Here is a 20820-nt window from a genome sequence, read left to right on the forward strand (position 1 = left end):
TACTTCAAACTTTTCTGAATTTTCCAAATTATATATAATGAAGATATATTTATTACCTCAATAATCAGAAAAAATATTTTAAAATGTTTAATACCAACATCCAGACAATGGGAAAACACATATTTACATTAAAATCAGGCCTAACAAACCCAGGGCCTCCCTCCTGCAACATACTATATGCTCTAAAGGTTTGTGTATGAAGCCCAAAGATCAAGATAAAATCTGGTTTCACTGCAAATATTACTAAATGGGCAGAAATAACAAAGGATTTTATTCAAGGGGTTACTGAACTATTACCCCCATATGATCCAGTAACTCGAACTCTGGACAGAGCAACATGTGGCTAATTTCTATGTAGGAGAAGCCAAAGGAACTAATGCCATAAATAGGTGTTTATAAGAGAAAAGGCACAGCTCAGTTTAACTTTTCAGCTTTGGATCAAATATCTATTTCTACAGCAAGAACAGGACATTCTGGCATTTTATTTCGACAGCAATGTCAGTCACTACTGAACTGCCTTTGCTCAAATTTTGCTTTTTTAGTGTTGTTTCTGCCTTCTCCTTTCTAAGCACAATAAGACATAGATAGTAAGTTATTTGCTCTCTTGGATACCTGCAGAAATCAGCAGCTAGGTTTATTTAGCTTTTCAGAATTAACCCTTAAGACTTCTAAAATCCATGACCAAAGAAAAGAATAATAAAACCCAAATCAGAAAAAGCCTATCTAAACTGTTCAATACAAATTAATGGTGGCAAGGACAGGGACTGTTTCTAAACAAAATTATGTATAACCCATAGCCCCAAGCTAAGGGCTAAACCCCACTCATCCAAGGACTCAAGCAAGAGATAAGGCAACCGGTTTTACATTCATGTGGTCACAAACTCTTTTCCATAGCAACCACTGAGTCGTCAAGGTAGCATTCAAGTGCCCATTTTCTCCTCCCCATAACACAGTACAATTAGATGATAAACAGAGAACAGCTTGCATAGAAAGTCAATGATGATTTGCTTCAAACAGATAAAAATGAGAAAACTGAAACAGTGAGAAAGAAGACCATGTTCTTTCTGATAAAGGGATGCCTTGAGGAGATGGAGCTTAAATAAAAGACCAAAATTATTTTAAGGAAAAAGAGGTAGCCCAAGACAAGCAAGGTATCCCCAGTACAAGAGGGACTCTATAGCCTCCCAAAATAATATAACGAATAAAGGAAAACATTATGATTTAATATGCAAAAATAAAAAGCGAGTTGAGAAAAAATGTTAAAATATAACAGCAGTTAAAAAAGACATAAAACCACTGATGGTAAAAATACTGATGGCTCAAAGAAGTTCAGCATTAGAGAAGCAGATCACATCTTCAACTTTTTAAAGATTCTTGCCAGCCACCTGCTTTTTCTTATGTTTAGACTAAATGTTTTTAGGGGGCAAAGTTAACTTGTACGGCTGCCTTAAGAAAACGAAGAACACAGGATAAGATGGTAAAATTAAAATGTGCCAAAAAAGGGGTCTTAGTGGGTATTCAATTAAATATATGTTGAATGAAAATAAATTCCATTCAGAATGGTACTCACTGTTTGAAGCTATATCAATCAAAAGAGTTTCTTCTGCTTCTGAGGGAAAAGAAGAAAGAACAGGATCAGGGGAGAGAAAACCATTCATTACAACTAAAAGAAGTATACGCCTAAGTAAATAACTGCTTCTCGCAGTCACCACTCCTAGGTCTTAGAAAACATTTTAAAAATCCTTTGCTTTTTTGTTTAGCATTTTTAAAAATGGATTTTGGAAGCACTAGGTTCTAAAGATATTGAGCAATTCAACTAAAAGAAAACTAAACTGAATAACCAAATGGAACACCTCAAAGCAAATCAAGGAACGATAATAGCAGGCAATATAAACATGTTAATTCAAGTGAAGGTGAGTTTAATTCCCCTCAACTATAACATACTGATTTAATATAATCTAACTGCGTCACTTAGTTAATTCTTTTTTTAAAAAAGATTTTATTTTTAAGTAATCTCTACACTCAACGTGGGGTTCAAACTTATAACACCGAGATCAAGAGTCACATGCCCTACTGACTAAACCAGCCAGGCGCCCCTAGATAATTCTTATAGAAAGCCAAGGGGCACCTGGGTGGCTCAGTTGGTTGAGCGTCCAACTCTTGATTTCAGTTTAGGTCATGATCTCAGGGTCATGGGATAGAGCCCCACATCTGCATCCGGCTCCATCCGGCTCCGTGGGCTCCATGTGTGGGGCTCCCTCCTCCTCTCGTCCTCCCCCCACTCTCTAAAAATGAATAAATTTTTAAAAATCTAAAAAAAAAAAAAAAAAAGCCAAGGAAGTGACCCCAAAGGCCTAGAGGTGAATTACTTTCTTAACTCAGATTTTGTCTCTGAAAACTTCCCAGTGATCTCATTTCCTCTGCCTCTGCCCCGTTTAGGATCAGAGAATACTTTAAGCTCTTGACCTTCAGGCTACAATTAATACCTGGGATCAGGACTATCACACCCAACAAGGAAGTATAAAACAGGGCAAAGCACAGTCTCCAAGTTCAGAGTTCTCTTTTCTCCCAGATGACTCTCTTGCACTTCCTTCCTTACCTCCAGTGTCTAGATGTAACCCATCTCTTCCTCTCTGACTTCCCTGGATTTGGCCAACAGCACCTGTAAGACCCTCCTGGCTAGTTGAACTCTGGGTACTGACTCCTTACGATTACCCTGGATTTCCCTTGGCCAGATCCAGTAGTCTCAGCCTTTTCTTGCTCCCTCACAAGCCTGGATTATATATTTGGCCCCATTATTCAGTTACTACAGTAGCTACTGGTGAGTAGTTGTCTAATATTAAAAAAATAGCCTCGGGGCACCTGGGTGGCTCAGCTGGTTAAGTGACTGCCTTCAGCTCAGGTCATGATCCTGGAGTCCCGGGATTGAGTCCCACATCGGGCTTCCTGCTCCTGGGGAGTCTGCTTCTCCCTCTGACCCTCCCCTCTCTCATGCTCTCTCTCTCTCTCTCAAATAAATAAATAAAAATCTTTAAAAAAAATTAAAAAAAATAGCCTCAATATTCTCATTAGCATGATGAAGCAAGGGACAATAGTACATCAGGACATAAGTACTGTAAGTTCCCCACTCTTCTTCAGTAACTTTAATTCTTTAAAACCCAAGTATTGGGGCGCCTGGGTGGCTCAGTCATTAAGCATCTGCCTTCGGCTCACGTCATGATCCCAGGGTCCTGGGATCGAGCCCCGCATCGGGCTCCCTGCTCCGCGGGAAGCCTGCTTCTCCCTCTCCCACTCCCCCTGCTTGTGTTCCCTCTCTCGCTGTCTCTCTCTCTGTCAAATAAATAAAATCTTAAAAAAAAAAAAAACCCAAGTATTTATAGACTTATCAAAATAGATGCACAGGTTGGGAAACAGAAAGGATGTAAAAACTCAAGGAAGTAACTGTTCCTTTTGTTACGGGGAACTACTATGTGTATATACTACGTATATTTTCTTAAAATACAATTTAACAATCTAACAATCTATCATCTATTTCTTATTAAAAAAGAATACTAAGAGAAATAGGGTAAAAGAAGCTGTAGAAATAGTACAAAATAGGTATAGAGTTAATAGGATGCTAAAACCTAAGGTCATGTTCTTTGGCTTTTCACCTCCTTAAAGGGCTAGGTATGTAATAAATGGTGCTACACCATGAAAAGTAAAATGACCACAGCAACTTACTATGGCATGCAGGTGCCTTATTCAGTATGTCCCTCTCACACAGGGCAGGCTAAATGGCTATTTCATTCTTCTATACAATGTGGATACTATTCATTGCAGGTATTTTTAATTCTTAATATATATTGTCTTTAAAAGTCATACCCATTAAAAAAAAAGTCATACCCATTTAGTATTTCTACTTACAGGAATAAATCCTAATAAGAGATGTGCAAGAAGATTTATGTACAGAGATATTCATCACATTACTATTTAAACTAGTGAAAAAAAACCTGAAATGTCAAACACGGATATAACTACATTATGGGCTCTTCATAAAATGGCATAGTACATACCTATTAATAGCATGGAAAAGCAATCATAATGTGATGGCATGCAGAACACGCAAAAAATTACATATAGTATGAGTTCTGCCCACCCTAAAAATTACATGTGTAGAAAAAAGGGAAAATGTTACGTGTTTATCTCTGAAGAATGGGAATGTACTTATTTTCTTTATACTTTTCTAGTCTTTCCAAACTTTCTACAGTATATGTATTACTTTTGTGATAAAAAAAAGTTCAATGTAACTTAAGAAAAAAAATCTATGCAAGGCAATATTCAAGTTTTTCAAAAAGCTACAACTGATACAGAATACTTTCTTTTTGATGACGCCAATGAACCCACTGGAAACATAATGCATTTGTTCTCTAGTAATCAATTTCCCTTCTAGAGCAATGTGAGATAACAGAAGCAACACCTCCCACATAAACCTCCCAAATTTTGAGTATCATTGTAGCAGATGAAACAACAGATTTTCTGTTCTTTGTCCCCAAATTTGAGGGCAGGAAGCCAAATATTTCCTCCTTGGAGTCAATTTTCTTATGATTCACCAATGTCAAGGTCTGAGAATCAGCACAATTGAGTGTAAGGTATTAAAATCTGGTAAGGCTTGTTGCCAAATGTTTTAATTTCAAATAGTGTGGGGAAAAAGTGCTAAATGTGTGTGAATCCAAGTGACCTTGATACTTTACAATGAGCAGTGTGTTTGTTAAACCAAAGAATGTCATTTAGATCCACATACAGGTCCATAAGCATAAAAGCCTACCTATATAGGTAACAGACTACATACATCTCTAACCCCCAGCCAGGGAAGCAGGTGAGTATTTCAGTACAACCCTTCAGCACTCACAGACAAAGCACTTACCATCTTCTCCATGGTAGCTTAGTAATGTTATCATTTTATGCAAAGAGTAATACATTTCATTTTATGTATGGTATTTAAATATGTATGGTATTACACAATGCAATAATGACCAAGGAAAAACATTGTAAAACTAGCTCGGCAATTAAAGCTAGTACCTTGAACACATCTGAAGTGGCTATTTATAGGAATGATATCTTGAACATGCTGTTCCTTCTCGCGCAACTGGATTATTAACCTAGGAAACAGAAGAATGCATCAATGAATAGCTACTGAAAAACTCAAACATTTAACAACAAAATATACTGGTGTGTTGTTACACAAATCTAGTCTATATTAGACTTACTGTATCTCATTCCCTGGATCTGAGCATCACGACAGCTAGAAATTGCTCTAGATCTAAGAGGATATTAGTGATGATCAGTATCTGAATACCCACACTGTCCTACGCCATAAGAATATATAATAGTCTATGTCCTAAACACAGCTTACGATCTTAAAAACAAGAATTATAGTGCATACACATTTAGAGTATGCATACCAGAGTGAAGAGTAGCTAGGTGTGCACTCCATGAGGGCAGACTATGGTTGTCTTTTCACCACAGTACTTCTAGCACCTAGCATAGTGTCTGGAACTCAGTACTCACTCAAGTTTGTTGAATAAATGAATTAGAAATTTCATAAATTAGCTTTCATATTATATTCCCATGGCTTTTACCAAAGAATGGTTCTATCTCTTCAAGCAAGTATACAGGTTCATGGAGAAGTAAGAAGAGGTGCCCAGCCAGCTGGATCAGTTAAAATAACCCATGACCAACAGGGTAGCAGATATCACAACCAGGGCCTTTACATTCCTTGTGTTTTTACTCTGGTTTCCAACTTCATGATGGTATTTCTAGGTAAACATGACTGAATTTGGCCCCCCAGTATGAAATGAAAGACTTCTAAATTCCTATGCACTCCTGAAATATTAATTTTCATTTACTACTTATCTTAGTGGCCCAGAATCAAGGTATGACCTACTGGTAAACAACCATTCTGAACATCTCCTAGCTTCCCCAAATCAGGCAGTCTTCAGGTGGTTCTTTTTGCCACAAATACTCTTCTTTTCTTCCTGAGACCTAGCTCAAATATCACCTCCTCTTAGCAGCTTCTCCTAATTCCCCGAAGCAGAACCAGCCCTGATCCCCTTTGTTTACCCCTCTAATAAAGCACGTACACCATCCATTGCAGTTATATTTATTTCCCTCACTGATTTGAGCTCTTTGAAAACAAAGACCATATCCTACTTGGGTTTTCCTTCCTGCCTAATGGATGCTCAATAAATATTGGTTGAATAAATGAACCAGTTTAACTAAACTATATACAGAGATAATTTTCTAAACCATTTGTTCAACCTGACATTAAAAAATGTCATTGTGGGGCGCCTGGGTGGCTCAGTTAAGCGTCTGCCTTCGGCTCAGGTCATGATCCCAGGGTCCTGGGATCAAGCTCCACGTCGGGCTCCCTGCTCAGCGGGAAGCCTGCTTCTCCTTCTCCCACTCCCCCTGCTTGTGTCTCTCGCTGTTAAATAAATAACTAAAAATCTTCAAAAAAATGTCATTGTTTTGAAGGGTTTTATTTCTAGTTTGTTGTCTTTTGGGGGGACTTGTTTTAGCTTTATGAATTTTTTTTTTCAAATGTGTTAACTTTAAAGGAGATAACATGGGGAAAGGAATTGCTTAGACAGAACTAAGGGGAAATAAAAATATTAATGCTGTCTTTCGGCTCTGCTTGCCTAATTTGCAAGGGTTCATATTTTAAGGCAACTAGAGGAATATGGGGCAGGCTCCTTTTTTTAAGATTTCTTTCTTTATTTTAGAGAGAGAACATGTGTGCATGGGGGGGAGGGGCAGTGGGAGAGGGAGAGAGAGAATCTCAAGCAGATTCCCCACTGAACGCAGAGCTGGACATGGGGCTCAATCTCAGGACCCATGAGATCATGACCTGAGCCAAAATCAAGAGTCACACGCTTAACCGACTGAGCCACCACCCAGGCGCCCTTGGGCAGGCTCCTTTCAGCCAGCAAAGTTCATGAGTTGAGCAGAAAGTTCTATAAACCCAGACGAAGATCAGAAACTAGATAAAGACTGACAAAGCAAGAGTGAAGGAGGAAGAGCTCACTTTGGGGAAAATGAACACAAACCAATATAATCTCAAAGAAACGAAGATGTGAAATAGAGTGTTTGACATTAGCAGTAAAACTTCAAATGGATTGTACTGTTAAAAGCCATCATGAAGGGGCGCCTGGGTGGCTCAGTTGGTTAAGCGTCTGCCTTTGGCTCAGGTCATGAACCTAGGGTCCTGGGATCGAGTCCTGCACTGGGCTCCTTGCTCAGCGGGGAGTCTGCTTCTCCCTCTGCCCCTCCCCCAGCTCATTCTCTCTCTCTCTCTCTCTCTCAAAAATAAATAAAAATCTTAAAAAAGGGGGCGCCTGGGTGGCTCAGTCGTTAAGCATCTGCCTTCAGCTCAGGTCATGGTCCCAGGGTCCTGGGATCGAGCCCTGCATCGGGCTCCCTGCTCCGCGGGAAGCCTGCTTCTCCCTCTCCCATTCCCCCTGCTTGTGTTCCCTCTCTCACTGTGTCTCTCTCTGTCAAATAAATAAAATCTTAAAAAAAAAAAAAATCTTAAAAAAAAGCCATCATGAAACAAACAACATGCATGGACCTTGAGGGCATTATTCTAAGTGAAATAAGTCAGAGAAAGACAAATACCATACGATCTCACTTATATGTAGAATCTAAAACAAAAACAAAAAAACCCCTGAAATCACAGATACAGAGAACAGATCAGTGGTTGTAAGAGGTAGGGGATGGGTGAAATGGATGAAGGGGGTCAAAAAGTATATACTTCCAGTTATAAAATAAGTAAGTCATGGGGATATAATGTACAGCACGGTGACTACTGTCAATAACAATGTATTGTATATTTAAAAGGTAGTAGGAGAGTAGATCTTAAAAATTCTTAAAAGAAAAAATTTGTAACCGTGTGGTGATGGGTATTAACTAGATTTATTGTGATTTCACAACGTATACAAATATTGAATCATTATGTTGTACACCTGAAACTAATACGTCAATTATACCTCAATTTAAAGTGCAACCTCCCCAAAATCCATCACAAAACAAAGATAAACTTGGAATTTAAGTCAATTCCCCAATATCTACTATGTGTTAGTCATTAAATAAATTGTAGCAAGAATAGGGCTTAAAATAAGTATAAAAACTTCTTAAATGTAATCATGCTTTCAGAACAAGATGATGAAAAATAGTAGGTATATGGCAAAAAAAAATGGAAATTAGGGGCGCCTGGGTGGCTCAGTTGGTTAAGCGACTGCCTTCGACGCAGATCATGATCCCGGAGTCCTGGGATCGAGTCCCACATCAGGCTCCTGGCTCAGCGGGGAGCCTGCTTCTCCCTCTGACCCTCTCCCCTCTCATGCTGTTTCTCTCTCTTAAATAAATAAATAAATAAAATCTTTTAAAAAAATGGAAATTAGAATTTGGTAGTTGTCAAACAAAAAAGAGTAACAAATTGTGAATGTGGACTCGGCATTATGCCTAAGAAATACTGTGATTTGTTCAAGGAAGGTTAAAGATGAAACAACAGGTTGCATCATGATCCATTTTCCTTGAAAAAAAATGAAGTGTTTGATTCCCTATTTCAAAAAAACCTCTTATTTTTAATTATAATTTCACTTTCTCAACTAAATTTCTCCAATGGTTGACAGCAGGAACTACAGAACTAAAGATTATAACAGGCTTCAAATTCTAAGATAAAAAGCCCAAAAGTAAAAAAATTCTGAGAAGAATCCAAGTCAGAGAAGGTACCCATGAGACAAGAATCTGAGGATTATAGATGATATGACAGTATCAGGTGTCTCCAATAAATGATTTCTCTTTTTTTTAGATTTTATTCATTTATTTGTCAGAGAGAGAGCACAAAGCAGGGGGAGCGGCAGAGGCAGAGGGAGAAGCAGGCTTCCTGCTGAGCAAGGACCCTGACATGGGACTCCATCCCAGGACCCTGGGATCATGACATGAGCCGAAGACAGATGCTTAACACCACCCAGGTGTCCCCCACTCCAAGTTTAAAAGTTCTCCTAGTACAGGAGGCCAGATAGAATGAGGCATTTATCTCAAGGCTAGCTGCTCACTTCCGTATTAGCTAACTAGAGCTCTAAACCTATCAAACCAAGGAACCACATCCTAGGCTGTGGTCATCTCAACAATGTAGCTATTTTACTTAATCCTCCTAATTTTGTTTTTACAGAAGAGTAAACAGAAGTGCAAAAAATTTACTGATTTACCCAAGGGTCACATCTCTCCACCCATTCTAGCCTTTGGAAGTGGCGGTGGTATTTCACTTTTCAATTCACTTTTCTGTTGAATTTACTATTAAACTGGTCTTTCAGGGTTTGATGAAATCTGGGAAAAACAACATGAATTTACCACACCGACAGAGCTGACCAAACAGGACCTAGGGAAAAGCTACTTCATAGGCCCAATTGACGTCCAATTAGAGTTGCACCAAGAGTCTCAGAAAAGAGCAGGCTAGGTTAGTGGTAATATCCTGTGTGTAAATTAGACAGCACAGACACTGACTGAGTCTGGACGGTCTAAAAGCAGGGACTGAGAAAAACTTTTTAGGCCAAATCCAATGTTGGGAGAAGACAGGATTTAAGTGATCAATGATTTTTAAACTCTGGTGTCAAGAAACCAATGAACAACCAAGGGAGGTGGCTTGGGCACACAGGGATAGGGCCCATGATACGCAGTGGTCACCATGGATACTTTTAAAATGAGGCATTAGTGGAAAGGGAGTGAGATCAGCAACTGTAGTGATAGCTTATCAAAATAATCTTTTATTCAATCAGTCAACAGTATTTACTGAGCTTCTAAATGCAAGGCAGAATGGAAGGTAACACACACTAATAAACTGCCAAATATTTATATTTCTACACATTTCATTATTTTTTCTATCAGTCAAGTCAGTAAGTGAGGCAGTTACTGGTGTACACTAAACCATTACTGAATTAATGAATATGCCTTCAACCAAGTGGAATAGGGAGTGGGGAGACTGGAGGAACCAGTTGAATGGGGTTAAGAAAACGCACTTCTGTAAGGTTAACAAGCGTTTCTATAACACTTTTACTTTTTGCAAACCATTTTTGCATTTATTATTCTTCCAGTTACAACTTCAAAGTCTATAAAGTAAAGGCAGTTAATGTTTTTATTTAACTGATGAGGACACCAAGACCCCGAAAGCATTATTGACTTGCCCAAGGTTACACAACACTTGTCAGTTGCAGAGGCAGGAACTAAAAACCCAGGCTTCCTGCTTCAACGCCCGCCTGTTGAGTCCTTTCCACTGAACCACACTGCCAGGAGCGATCTGGCGGCTTGGAAGTTGGGGACAAAGCCCCATGCCTACAGCACTCGCACTTCACACCTGGGCCTGAACCTGTTGCCCACGCAGCCTCAGGGGGAGGAGGGTGGGTGGCTTGTCGCGGTTTGGCGTTGGGAGTTGGCAGGCTCCCCTCCTCCGTGGGAATCAGGTGGTTACTTACTCATATTGCCCGTTCCTTTGGGCTAGCGTCAGGGCGCAGGGCTCCCGGAGAGTACCCTTCATCTCCATACCCTCGATAGTATGCAGGCACTAGTCAAGGGTCTCCTCCAGATGCGCGGCCAGGGAGGGGTGGCGCGGTGCGGGTTGGAAGGAGGCTCCGACCCCTCTGCCCCCCTCCCCACTGCCCAAGGCATCGTCTCCCGCGCCGGCCCCCTTCCCCCGCTCCGCTCGGCCTCTGGGCCCGACCGCCCCCCAACCCCTCCACCGCGTTCCGCAGTTCCCCCGACCCCCACCCCCCCGCCCGCCCAGCCTGGCCTCCCCTCCCCCTTCCCTCAGGCGGATACGGCAAGGGGCTGGGCTCCGACCGGGAGCCGCGGCTCCATCCCGGCGGCCTCCGGGCTCAGTGGAGCTGCGGACTGCGGGCGGATCCGACGACACTGCCTCCCGTGTCCTCACCCACAGTCCTCGGCTGCGCGTCGTTTGAGGAACAGCTCCACGCAGGGCACCGGGAGCCGGGAGCCGGGAGCCGAGCCGAGAGCCGAGAGCCTGACCCGAGAGAGAGCGGCGCCTCGCGCCCCCGCCAGTTTTCCAGGCCGCCGCAGATTTCGCCCCCTGCGGCCAACCTGCGGAACTGCAGCGAGAGAACCGACGGACCGGGGGCGTCTCTACCACGTCCAGGGAGGAGTGCGTTTTAAATGCTGCCCCTGACACCAGAATTGTTCTGTGGGCTTCGAAAATTGCCATAGAAACAAAACACAGCTATAACTATGAGAGAACTCAAATGTGTTGGACCAATAGGACCTAAATCCAGTGAAGAAATCCTTATTACAGTTATAACACACCTTGCTGGTTAGCCTACCTCTTAGATGTTTTCCCCTTCCCCTTCTTCCTTCCACCACCTACATCTTTAGAAAAATCCCCAAAGCTCAGATCTTAGCTCTTCCTTTGTGCCCCCCCCCCCCCGTCATCTCTAACGAGACAACGACCAAATACACTTCCCGGGTCCAGACCCCCTGCCCAACATATCCCACTGGTTAACACAATACTGGATGACAAAACTAACTCATCATTTAACACAGCCACTCAGGCTTGAAACTTCGAAGCCATGTGCTTTCTTCCTTTCTCCTAATTTCTCTGTATCCCACTGGTCAACAAACGTTATTAATATTTTCTTTGGAATTACTTTCAGATTCCTTGTTTTCTCTCCATTTGCACCCCCATCACTTTACTGGTAGTCCTTGTGATCTCTCCTTTGACCGTTTTACTCTGTTGATAACCATAAGAACATTCTTCCCCAAGTAATGTTTCAATTGTGTTTTTTACTTGCTCAAGAATCTACAGTGGAGTAGATAGCAAGACTGATCTTAAAGCTATGGTAATTATGACAGTGTGGAGCTGGTCAGACCAATAGAACAGAATACAGAGCCCCAAACAGATTCACACACATATACGGAAAGTTGATATGCAACATATGCGGCATTCCAAATCAGTGGAAAAAGAATGGATTATTCACTAAATGGTTCTGGGACTCTGGATCATCCATATAGAAAATTATAAAACTAGATCCCTACCTCATACCATATAGGAAAAATTCAATTCCAAGTGGATTCAAGATCCAAACGTGATAAAGCAAAACTTTAAAACTTTCAGAAGAAAATAGGAGAATATCTTTACGAGCTTGGAATAAGGAATAAGAATGACTACTTAAGACACCAGACAGCACAAGCAATAAAGGAATTGATAAATACGTTTAACTACATTAAATTTCAAAATGCAGGTACTTCGAGACAACATAAACAAGTTAAAAGACAAGCCACAGACTGGGAGAAGATATTTTTGATACATTTAACTGACAAAGGATAACCTATGAGGTTCTATACTTCTAGCTGTCATCACCTTACAGAATTCTCTCCCACCACTCTCTGCAACTCACTCTGCCTAGTCACACTGCTCCTTGTTATTCCTAGAACTTTCTAGGCACACTCTTGCTTCAGGGCCTTTGCTCTTGTTATTTTCCTGCACTTTCACCTCCTTCAGGTCTTTGCTCAAATGTCACTTTCTCAGTGAAGACTTCCTAGACAGCTTTATTTAAAATTGCAATTCAACAATCTCCTTACCCACTTTCACAAAAACATGCCTCTTCATTCATCTTCCATGTTCATTTTTTTCCCATAAGATTTATCACTATCCATTATTTTATCTATTTTACTTATTGATCTTGTCTATTATTTACCTTCCCCCATGAGAATGTAAGTTCCACGAGGGCAGAAATTTTGTCTGTTTTGTTCATAACTACATTCCCAGAACCTACAACCATTCCTGGAACAAAGTATATGCTAGAAAAATATTGATTAAATTAATGAATGAATTAGTGTCCAGAATGTATAAGACCTCTTATAAATCAGTGAGAAAAAGAAAGAAACCTAGTAGAAAAATTGACAAAATATATGAACAAGCAATTCATATTCAAAGAAACTCAAATGGCCAATAAAGACATGAAAGGATGGGGGTGCCTGGCTGGCTCAGTCAGAAGAGCATGTGACTCTTGATTTCAGGGTCATGAGTTCAAGCCCCATGAGCCCTGTGGTGGGTGTAGAGATTAGTTAAATAAATAAGAACTTAAAAAAAAGACATGAAAGGGTGTTTCACTTCATTACTATTCAGAGAAATTGAAAACTAAAATGATGAGGTAGCATTTCACGACTATTGGTTTGGCAAAATTTAAAAATTCAGATAATACCAAGTGTTGTTGAGGATGTAGAACAGATGAAACTCTGATCCACTGCTGGAAGGAGCATAAGCTGGTAGAACTGCTGTGAAGAGAAATTTGACATTGCCTAATAAAGTTGAATATGTAATACACTTCAACCCAGAAATTCCATTTCTAGGTATAAACCCAGGCAAAACTCTAACCTTTATGCACAAGAAGACATGTAAAAGAATGCTCATTGCAGGGACGCCTGGGTGGCTCAGTCAGTTGGGCAAAGGCTCTTGGTTTCAGCTCCATCATCTCAGTGTCGGGATCTCAGGGTTGTGGGATCGAGCCCCACATCAGGCTCCACCCTCAGCGCAGAGTCTGCTTGGGATTCTCTCCCTCTGCTCCTCCCCCCCAACTAGCATGCATGTGCAATCGTGCACGTGGTCTCTCTCAAATAAATATATAAATAAATTTAAAAAAAGAATGTTCATTATAGCATTACTTGTACTCTCAAAAAAAAGGGGAAGCAAAATAAATGTCCATCAGCAGGTGAATGGACAAATAAATCATAGTATTCATGAAGTTAAATACTATTTTGAAACTAAAATGAATAATTCGAGCTATGTATTAACAGAGTTAAATCTCAAAACATAATGTTGAGCAAAAAGAGCTGAACATGTGCAGTAGACTACGTATATAAAGTCTGAAAATATTATCTGTTGCTTATGGCTACATAGATAACATAGTAATAGTATATAAAACATGAAAGGGCATAATCATAACCAAATTCAAGGGAGGGAGTGGATTGAGACTGGGGAGAGGCATACAGGTAATATCAATTATATGTATAATATTTATTTCTTTAAACAAAATCTAAAAGTTAGTGTTGCAAGATTCGATAGAACTGGGTGGTGGGTACATATATTGTTTATATTATTTTATGTACTTTCCTGCATTTGAAATTGTTTACAATCAATGAAAATGAAAAGCAAGGAAGTAATATGCAGGGGAAGTTTAGCAGTGTGAAATGCTGCATGGAAAAATGAGGATAGAGAGACTTTTTGGATGTGTCAAGGAAGTCACTGGAGACCACTAAGTACGTGGTTTCAGTAAGTAGTGAGGAGGGAAACAAGATGACAGGGAATTGAGAAGGGACTGTATTGTGAGGAAATGGAAACAAGACACCATGTACTGAAGAGGCTTGGAAATAAAAAGCAGTGAAATACAATTTTAATTCAATTAATTAGAAGAGTCAGAAATTCTTGACAAAACCTGAAGCCATTTTAAAGCAAAGGGGCAGGGGCCCCCGAAGAGGGAGAAATTTAAGATACTAGAAGAGGGAAACAGAAAAGTTATAAGAAAAATCCTCCAGGGGCGCCTGGGTGGCTCAGTCAGTTAAGCATCTGCCTTCGGCTCAGGTCATGATCTCAGGGGTCCTGGGATCCAGCCCTGCTTTGGGGGGGGTCCCTGCTCAGCAGGGAGCCTGTTTCTCCCACTCCCTCTGCCCTGCCGCCGCCCCCTCCCCCCCCCGGCCCCCGGGCCGGGCGCCCCCCCCGCCCCCCCGCCCCTCCCCCCCCCCCCCCCCCCCCCCCCCCCCCCCCCCCCCCCCCCCCCCCCCCCCGCTCATGCTCAATCTCTCTCTCTCTCTCTCAAACAAATAAATAAAATTAAAAAAAAAAAATCCCCTGGTAATTGGGAAGAACAAGGATCCAAGGTACAGATGGAGGAATCAACTTTATTTATTTATGTATTTATTTATTTATTTTTAAAGATTCTATTTATTTATTTGACACAGAGAGATAGCGAGAGCAGGAACACAAGCAGGGGGAGTGGGAGAGGGAGAAGCAGGCTTCCCGCTGAGCACAGAGCCGGATGGAGGGAGCCGGATGCAGGGCTCGATCTCAGGACCCTGAGATCATGACCTGAGCCGAAGGCAGACGCTTAACGACTGAGCCACCCAGGCGCCCCAGGAGTCAACTTTAGGGAAGAGGAGAGAGATTTCTTCCTCCGAATCTACATATCTTCAGGATCTGAAACAGTGCCCAGCATATAGTGGAGTACTCAAATATTTGTTGTAAAGATTAAGAGGTTGTGAAAAAATGGAAATACATTGAGGTGAGGACACTAAAAACTGTGGTCTCTCACAGGGGAGATGATGACTTTCTCCAAAAAAAAGTAATAAGTGGGTGTTATAATAGTAATACCAGTAATAATCCTGGTGGCTAATGTTGAATACTCATGTGACAGACACTCTCCACATGGATTTACATACACACTTTCATTTAATCCTCACTAAATCCCTGTAAAATAGTAATATTATTGTTTCCATTTTAAAGATGAGAAAACTGAGACTTGGAGAGGTTTAGCAACTTGCCCATTAACTAGTAAATGTCAAAATTAAGATTCAAACTTAATGTTTGTCGGACTCCAAAGTCAGAACTTTTTAACCAAACACATTATGCAGCTCATTCAGTATTAACAGTACTAACAGTGTTTATTGAGAACCCTCTATGTGTCAGGCATTATGGTAACTGCCCTACCTGAATTATCACATTTAATTTAATGAAACTGAAGTTGAGAGAGAGGGCTTGGGAACGTGAATAAGGTGGAGAAGGAAGGAAAAGACACTGTTGGAGAATGACAGTGAGTCCAGAAAAATTAAGGGGTTTTAGAGGAGTGCCTGGGTGGCTCAGTTGGTTAAGTGTCTGACTTTGGCTCAGGTCGTGATCTTGGGGTCCTGGGATGGAGCACGATGTCCAGCTACCCACTTAGCTGGGTGTCTGCTTCTCCCTCTCCCTCTGCCCCTCCCCAACTCGTACGCGCCCATGCTGGCTTTCCCTCTCTCCCTCTCTCTCTCAAATGAATAAATGTAAATAAAATCTTTTTAATAAGGTGTTTTAGAGCAACAGAGAGAGAGCCCAGTTGGAGGCAAATAACCTGAATTTCTATGGCAGTCCAAATCAACAAAGATCTGTAATTTTCTTTGGCAATGCTTGGCAGATGAAAAGCAAGAGTAGAGAAAATATACCAAGAAGGTGCACTAAGCTTGGGAATTGGTATAGCAGGTAAAGCAGAAGTCATGGAGTGAGGGAGTCTAAAGTGGTAGTTGTGATACATTGGAATAGCTGATCCTGGAGTCAAAATTAGGTAAAGATATGTATCCCCTCAGCCTAGGGCCAGGAGAGAGAAGGAAAGCAAGCTTGACCAATATAATCATTCCCTAGGTCTGATCCAGCAGCAAATTATTGTATCTTTTTAAGTATCACTTCGGGGACTGTGCTTACTTAAGTGCTTATGTAGGTGTTAAAAAATTTTTGTAGGTTGGCTAAAATCATTATTTTATCTACAACCACCTTCTGACTTAGCTATACTTGTTAATGATATCACTGTTTAACTAGTCAGTCCAATTTGAAACTTCAGGTTTTTTTTTTTAAATGTTTTATTTATTTATTCATGAGAGAGAGGCAGAGGCAGAGAAAGAAGCAGGCTCCCTGCCTAGCAGGGAGCCCGATGCGGGACTCGATCCCAGGACCCTGGGATCATGACCTGAGCCGAAGGCAGACGCTTAACCATCTGAGCCACCCAGGCGCCCCAAAACTTCAGGTTTATTGGTGAACCTGCTCACCTTCATCTATAGTATTTAATAACTCAAGTTTTGTCAATTCTATAGTAAATTCCTTAATGTATATCTCTGATCATTCTCACCTATCATCATCAGATGGCAATTTGCCTAACTAAATAAAGGTCTTATGCCCTATACTTGTATTTACATGCAAGAAACATTCAATGCAAAGAGTTAAATGGTCATTGAACAAAATTCAAATACATGAAATTCTAGCTTCAAGAAAACATGAGTCTCACCACCTTCACCACCACCACAAACACACAACACATGACACACACACACACACACACACACACACACCTAAGTCAGTGCTCAGTGCCTATTTTTTATCTATTAGACAACTGTAACTAAGAGCTTACAACTTACAGGCTTTTAGAGATAAAATAAAGTGAGATCTTAAGAAGAGAGTATAAAATACTAAAAAAAAATGGGAAAACTCAAAAATAATTTAATTAAATGGCTACAAAATATATCAAGTTCATTAATTATTAAATTTTCAATTTATTAAAAAATCCACTGTCTTTGAAAACAATTTTTAGGTTGGATCTTCTCACTTCCCAAGAATGTCCAAGTATGCATAATGATTATGGAGGAATCACAGCCATTATAAATTAAATTAGTTATGCACAGACAAATAATTTCAAGAGAAAAATTACAAAAGCCCTTTCAAAAATTTATAGCAAAAATATAAATATTTAATGCAGGATGTGGATGCATTTTAATATGTTTAATATGATGCTGGCTGAAGCGTTCACAAGTGAGAGAGCTTAGGGCCTGCAAAGGCAGAAACAGGCCTGCTTAACATAGATGAGGCTGGGGAAGATTTTGCATGGGTGAGTCAGCAGCCAGAGGCTGAAAGGCAGGCTGAGCAGAGGTATAAATGATTCACAGATTTTTAAATCACCACTAGTTGAAAAGCCTCACTTTTCATATACACAAATCCAGCACAGCTATTGCTTTCCATACAAAGCAGCATAAAGAAGAGCTCATTTTGGGGGTGGGAGGATGGGTTAGCCTGGTGATGGGTATTGAGGAGGGCACGTTCTGCATGGAGCACTGGGTGTTATGCACAAACAATGAATCATGGAACACTATATCTAAAACTAATGATGTAATGTATGGGGATTAACATAACAATAAAAAAATTTAAAAAAAAGAGCTCATTTTTATTTACATATTTCCATTTATACTTTTCATTTCTTATAGAATTTGGTATTTGCTGCTTAATTCCTACCCTAGTTGGTTTCTTCATTTCCTTTGACCTCCACCCCTACTTCATTCTCTAAGGCCAGACTCTCCTTTCTGCTTCAAGAATCCCATAGCCAGGTCTGGCATTGCCCACCCAGGCCTACTTTCCTTCTCCCCTCAGAAACTGGAGATGCTGAACCGAAAGAATATGGAGTTAGCCTGGCATTTAAGGCTCCAAGGATTCTGTCCTGAACATATCTTTCCAGTTACTTCCCAAGACCACTGTTTACAAACCTTATTTTCTACCCAGCATTTTCCTTAAGAACTGAACACATGCAGCAGTTAGTGACAATCAGACGGGTATGCTCATGATTCAGGTACTCCATTGATCATTCAGCTGAATACTGCTAACTTGTCATCTTGGTCTTGACCTTTATAGAGTGTTAAATTTTTTTTTTTTTTTTTTTAAAGATTTTATTTATTTATTTGACAGAGAGAGACACAGCGAGAGAGGGAACACAAGCAGAGGGAGTGGGAAAGGGAGAAGCAGACTTCCTGCCGAGCAGGGAGCCCGATGCGGGGCTCGATCCCAGGACCCTGGGATCATGACCTGAGCTGAAGGCAGACGCTTAACGACTGAGCCACCCAGGCGCCCCAAGAGTGTTAAATTTTTTTTTAATGGTCATAAGCTGTTTAATATATATCCATAAAAAAATCAAAGAGATGCTGATGTTGAAATACAGACCATAAAAATGATAAAAATTCTACAAATTCTCAAGGTGATACTCATCAGACCCATAAGCTGCATTTATCTGATCAAAATTCTTACATGGCATGTAAAGATTTCTCTAGCACATACTTCGAAAATCCTAAAAGAGAAAGTAGAGTTATGGCTAAATTCGACTGAGTGATTACCTAAGCTCCTTCTATCCTCAATCCTGTGACACTTCTCGAGGCAGGCAGTGACACATGATGCTGGTGTCGCCTCCAACACAGGCATCATGAAAGAAGGGCAGAACACACTCTTGGTTTTTAGATTATTGTTTTATGTCTCAGTCCAGGGTGGAAGAGATTTAAGAAGAACTCTTTTTGGGGGCACCTGGGTGGCTCAGTCGTTAAGCATCTGCCTTCGGCTCAGGTCATGATCCCAGAGTCCTGGGATCGAGCCCCGCATCGGGCTCCCTGCTCAGCGGGAGGCCTGCTTCTCCCTCTCCCACGCCCCCTGCTTGTGTTCCCTCTCTCGCTGTGTCTCTCTCTGTCAAATAAATAAATAAAATCTTTAAAAAAAAAAAAAAAGAACTCTTTTTGGGCAAGATGTGTTATGTTACTTACCCCATCCCTCCACCCTAGTAGATAAGAGCCTCAGAACTGAGAAGAGGGGCGCCTGGGTGGCTCAGTTGTTGGGCATCTGCCTTCAGCTTGGGTCATGATCTCAGGGTCCTGGGATCGAGCCTCTCATTGGGCTCCCTGCTCAGCGGGAAGCCTGCTTCTCCCTCTCCCACTCCCCCTGCTTATGTTCCCTCTCTCGCTGTGTCTTTCTCTGTCAAATAAATAAATAAAATCTCAAAAAAAAAAAAAAAAAAAAGAACTGAGAAGAAGAAAGCAAGTAGAAAAGGGAACTTAGAAGATGGGATCTTGGGATGCCTGGGTGGTTCAGTGGGTTAAGCATCTTCCTTCAGCTCAGGTCATGATCCCAGAGTCCCGGGATCGAGTCCCATGTTGGGCTCCTTGCTCAGCAGAGAGCCTGCCCCCCTCTCCCTCTACCCCGCCCCCTACTTGTGCTCTCTCTTTCTCTCTGACAAATAAATAAATAAAACCTTAAAAAAAAAGCAGAAGGTGGGATCTTGTGCTCATAAGGAGGGGAAGCAGCATTGGGTAGCAGTAGGGACTGTGCCATTAGAGGCCTGATAGGGAGTTGGCCCCCCTAATGAATGGCAGTAGGGACGGATGAGAGGGTGACTGTATATCCCAAGGAAGGCTGGTGCAGAATATATCAAGAGCCCAAGAAGTAGAGACCTCCTCACCACTGCTATTTCAGTCTTGCATTAACTCTAGAGTTCCAGATCAACATGAGGGGCATGACGAAGGGAAGAGGTGACTCTTAAATCTGATTGAATTTAAAATGAAATCACACACACACACACACACACACACACACAACATTGAATTGACTGAGTTCACGTGGATAAAGCTAGACTGTTTTCTGCTCTCAGGAAGAACGGTGACTTAGAAAGAAGTCAGTCCAGATATAGGCAGTGTAAGCTCCAGAACCTTGTCTGTCTTGCTATGGCTGTGTACCTAGCACCTGGCACTAGCACAGTAGCTATTTGATAGGTATCTATGGAACATATAATTATCCCTTGCAGAAAATAATGCATGATTTAGAATTTTCCTAAGGGTGTTAAGCATCAAAACAAGTTGTGAAATACTGCTTTAAATATTTGACAATTTCGTTTCTTGATCACATGCTACTACTTCCATCTTATTAATGGTGTCTTTTCCCCAACTTCCTCTGCAACTATACCTGCTGAAATCCTATTCTTCAATGCTCACCTCAAATGGTCCTTCCTCTTTGAAGCTTCTCTCCTCTCACCCCTCAGCTGGAAAAGAATGCTCCCTCTTCTGAACAACAGTGTCTCTGTGTACCTCTTATAGAACTTCTTGGAACTTCTCAAGGTCTATCTTGTATCATATTGTTACAGAATGAATAAGCACACCATGAGCTCTGATCATTCTTATCTTCACTCCCCTGCCATCTCTGCAGCACTTTACAGTTATATTTTTTAAAGTAAATATTTACAA

At 41.1% G+C, this 20820-nt stretch overlaps 1 protein-coding gene across 2 annotated transcripts in view; it reads right to left on the minus strand.

The window, feature by feature from the left end:
* Positions 1-11059, minus strand: part of OCRL (OCRL inositol polyphosphate-5-phosphatase) — a 53440-nt gene extending 42381 nt beyond the window's left edge. For both annotated transcript variants that reach the window (XM_032428277.1, XM_032428276.1), the window contains exons 1-4: positions 10852-11059; positions 10509-10579; positions 5059-5138; positions 1571-1609 (exon numbers count right to left, since the gene is read on the minus strand). In XM_032428277.1, coding sequence (XP_032284168.1) covers positions 1571-1609; positions 5059-5138; positions 10509-10579; positions 10852-10890 — 229 coding nt within the window. In that variant the 5' untranslated portion in view covers positions 10891-11059. The remainder of the gene's footprint in view (positions 1-1570; positions 1610-5058; positions 5139-10508; positions 10580-10851) is intronic.
* Positions 11060-20820: the final 9761 nt, after the last annotated feature.

This window comes from Phoca vitulina, unplaced genomic scaffold (genome assembly GCF_004348235.1).
Source record: "Phoca vitulina isolate PV1807 unplaced genomic scaffold, GSC_HSeal_1.0 scaffold39, whole genome shotgun sequence".
NCBI lineage: Eukaryota > Metazoa > Chordata > Mammalia > Carnivora > Phocidae > Phoca > Phoca vitulina.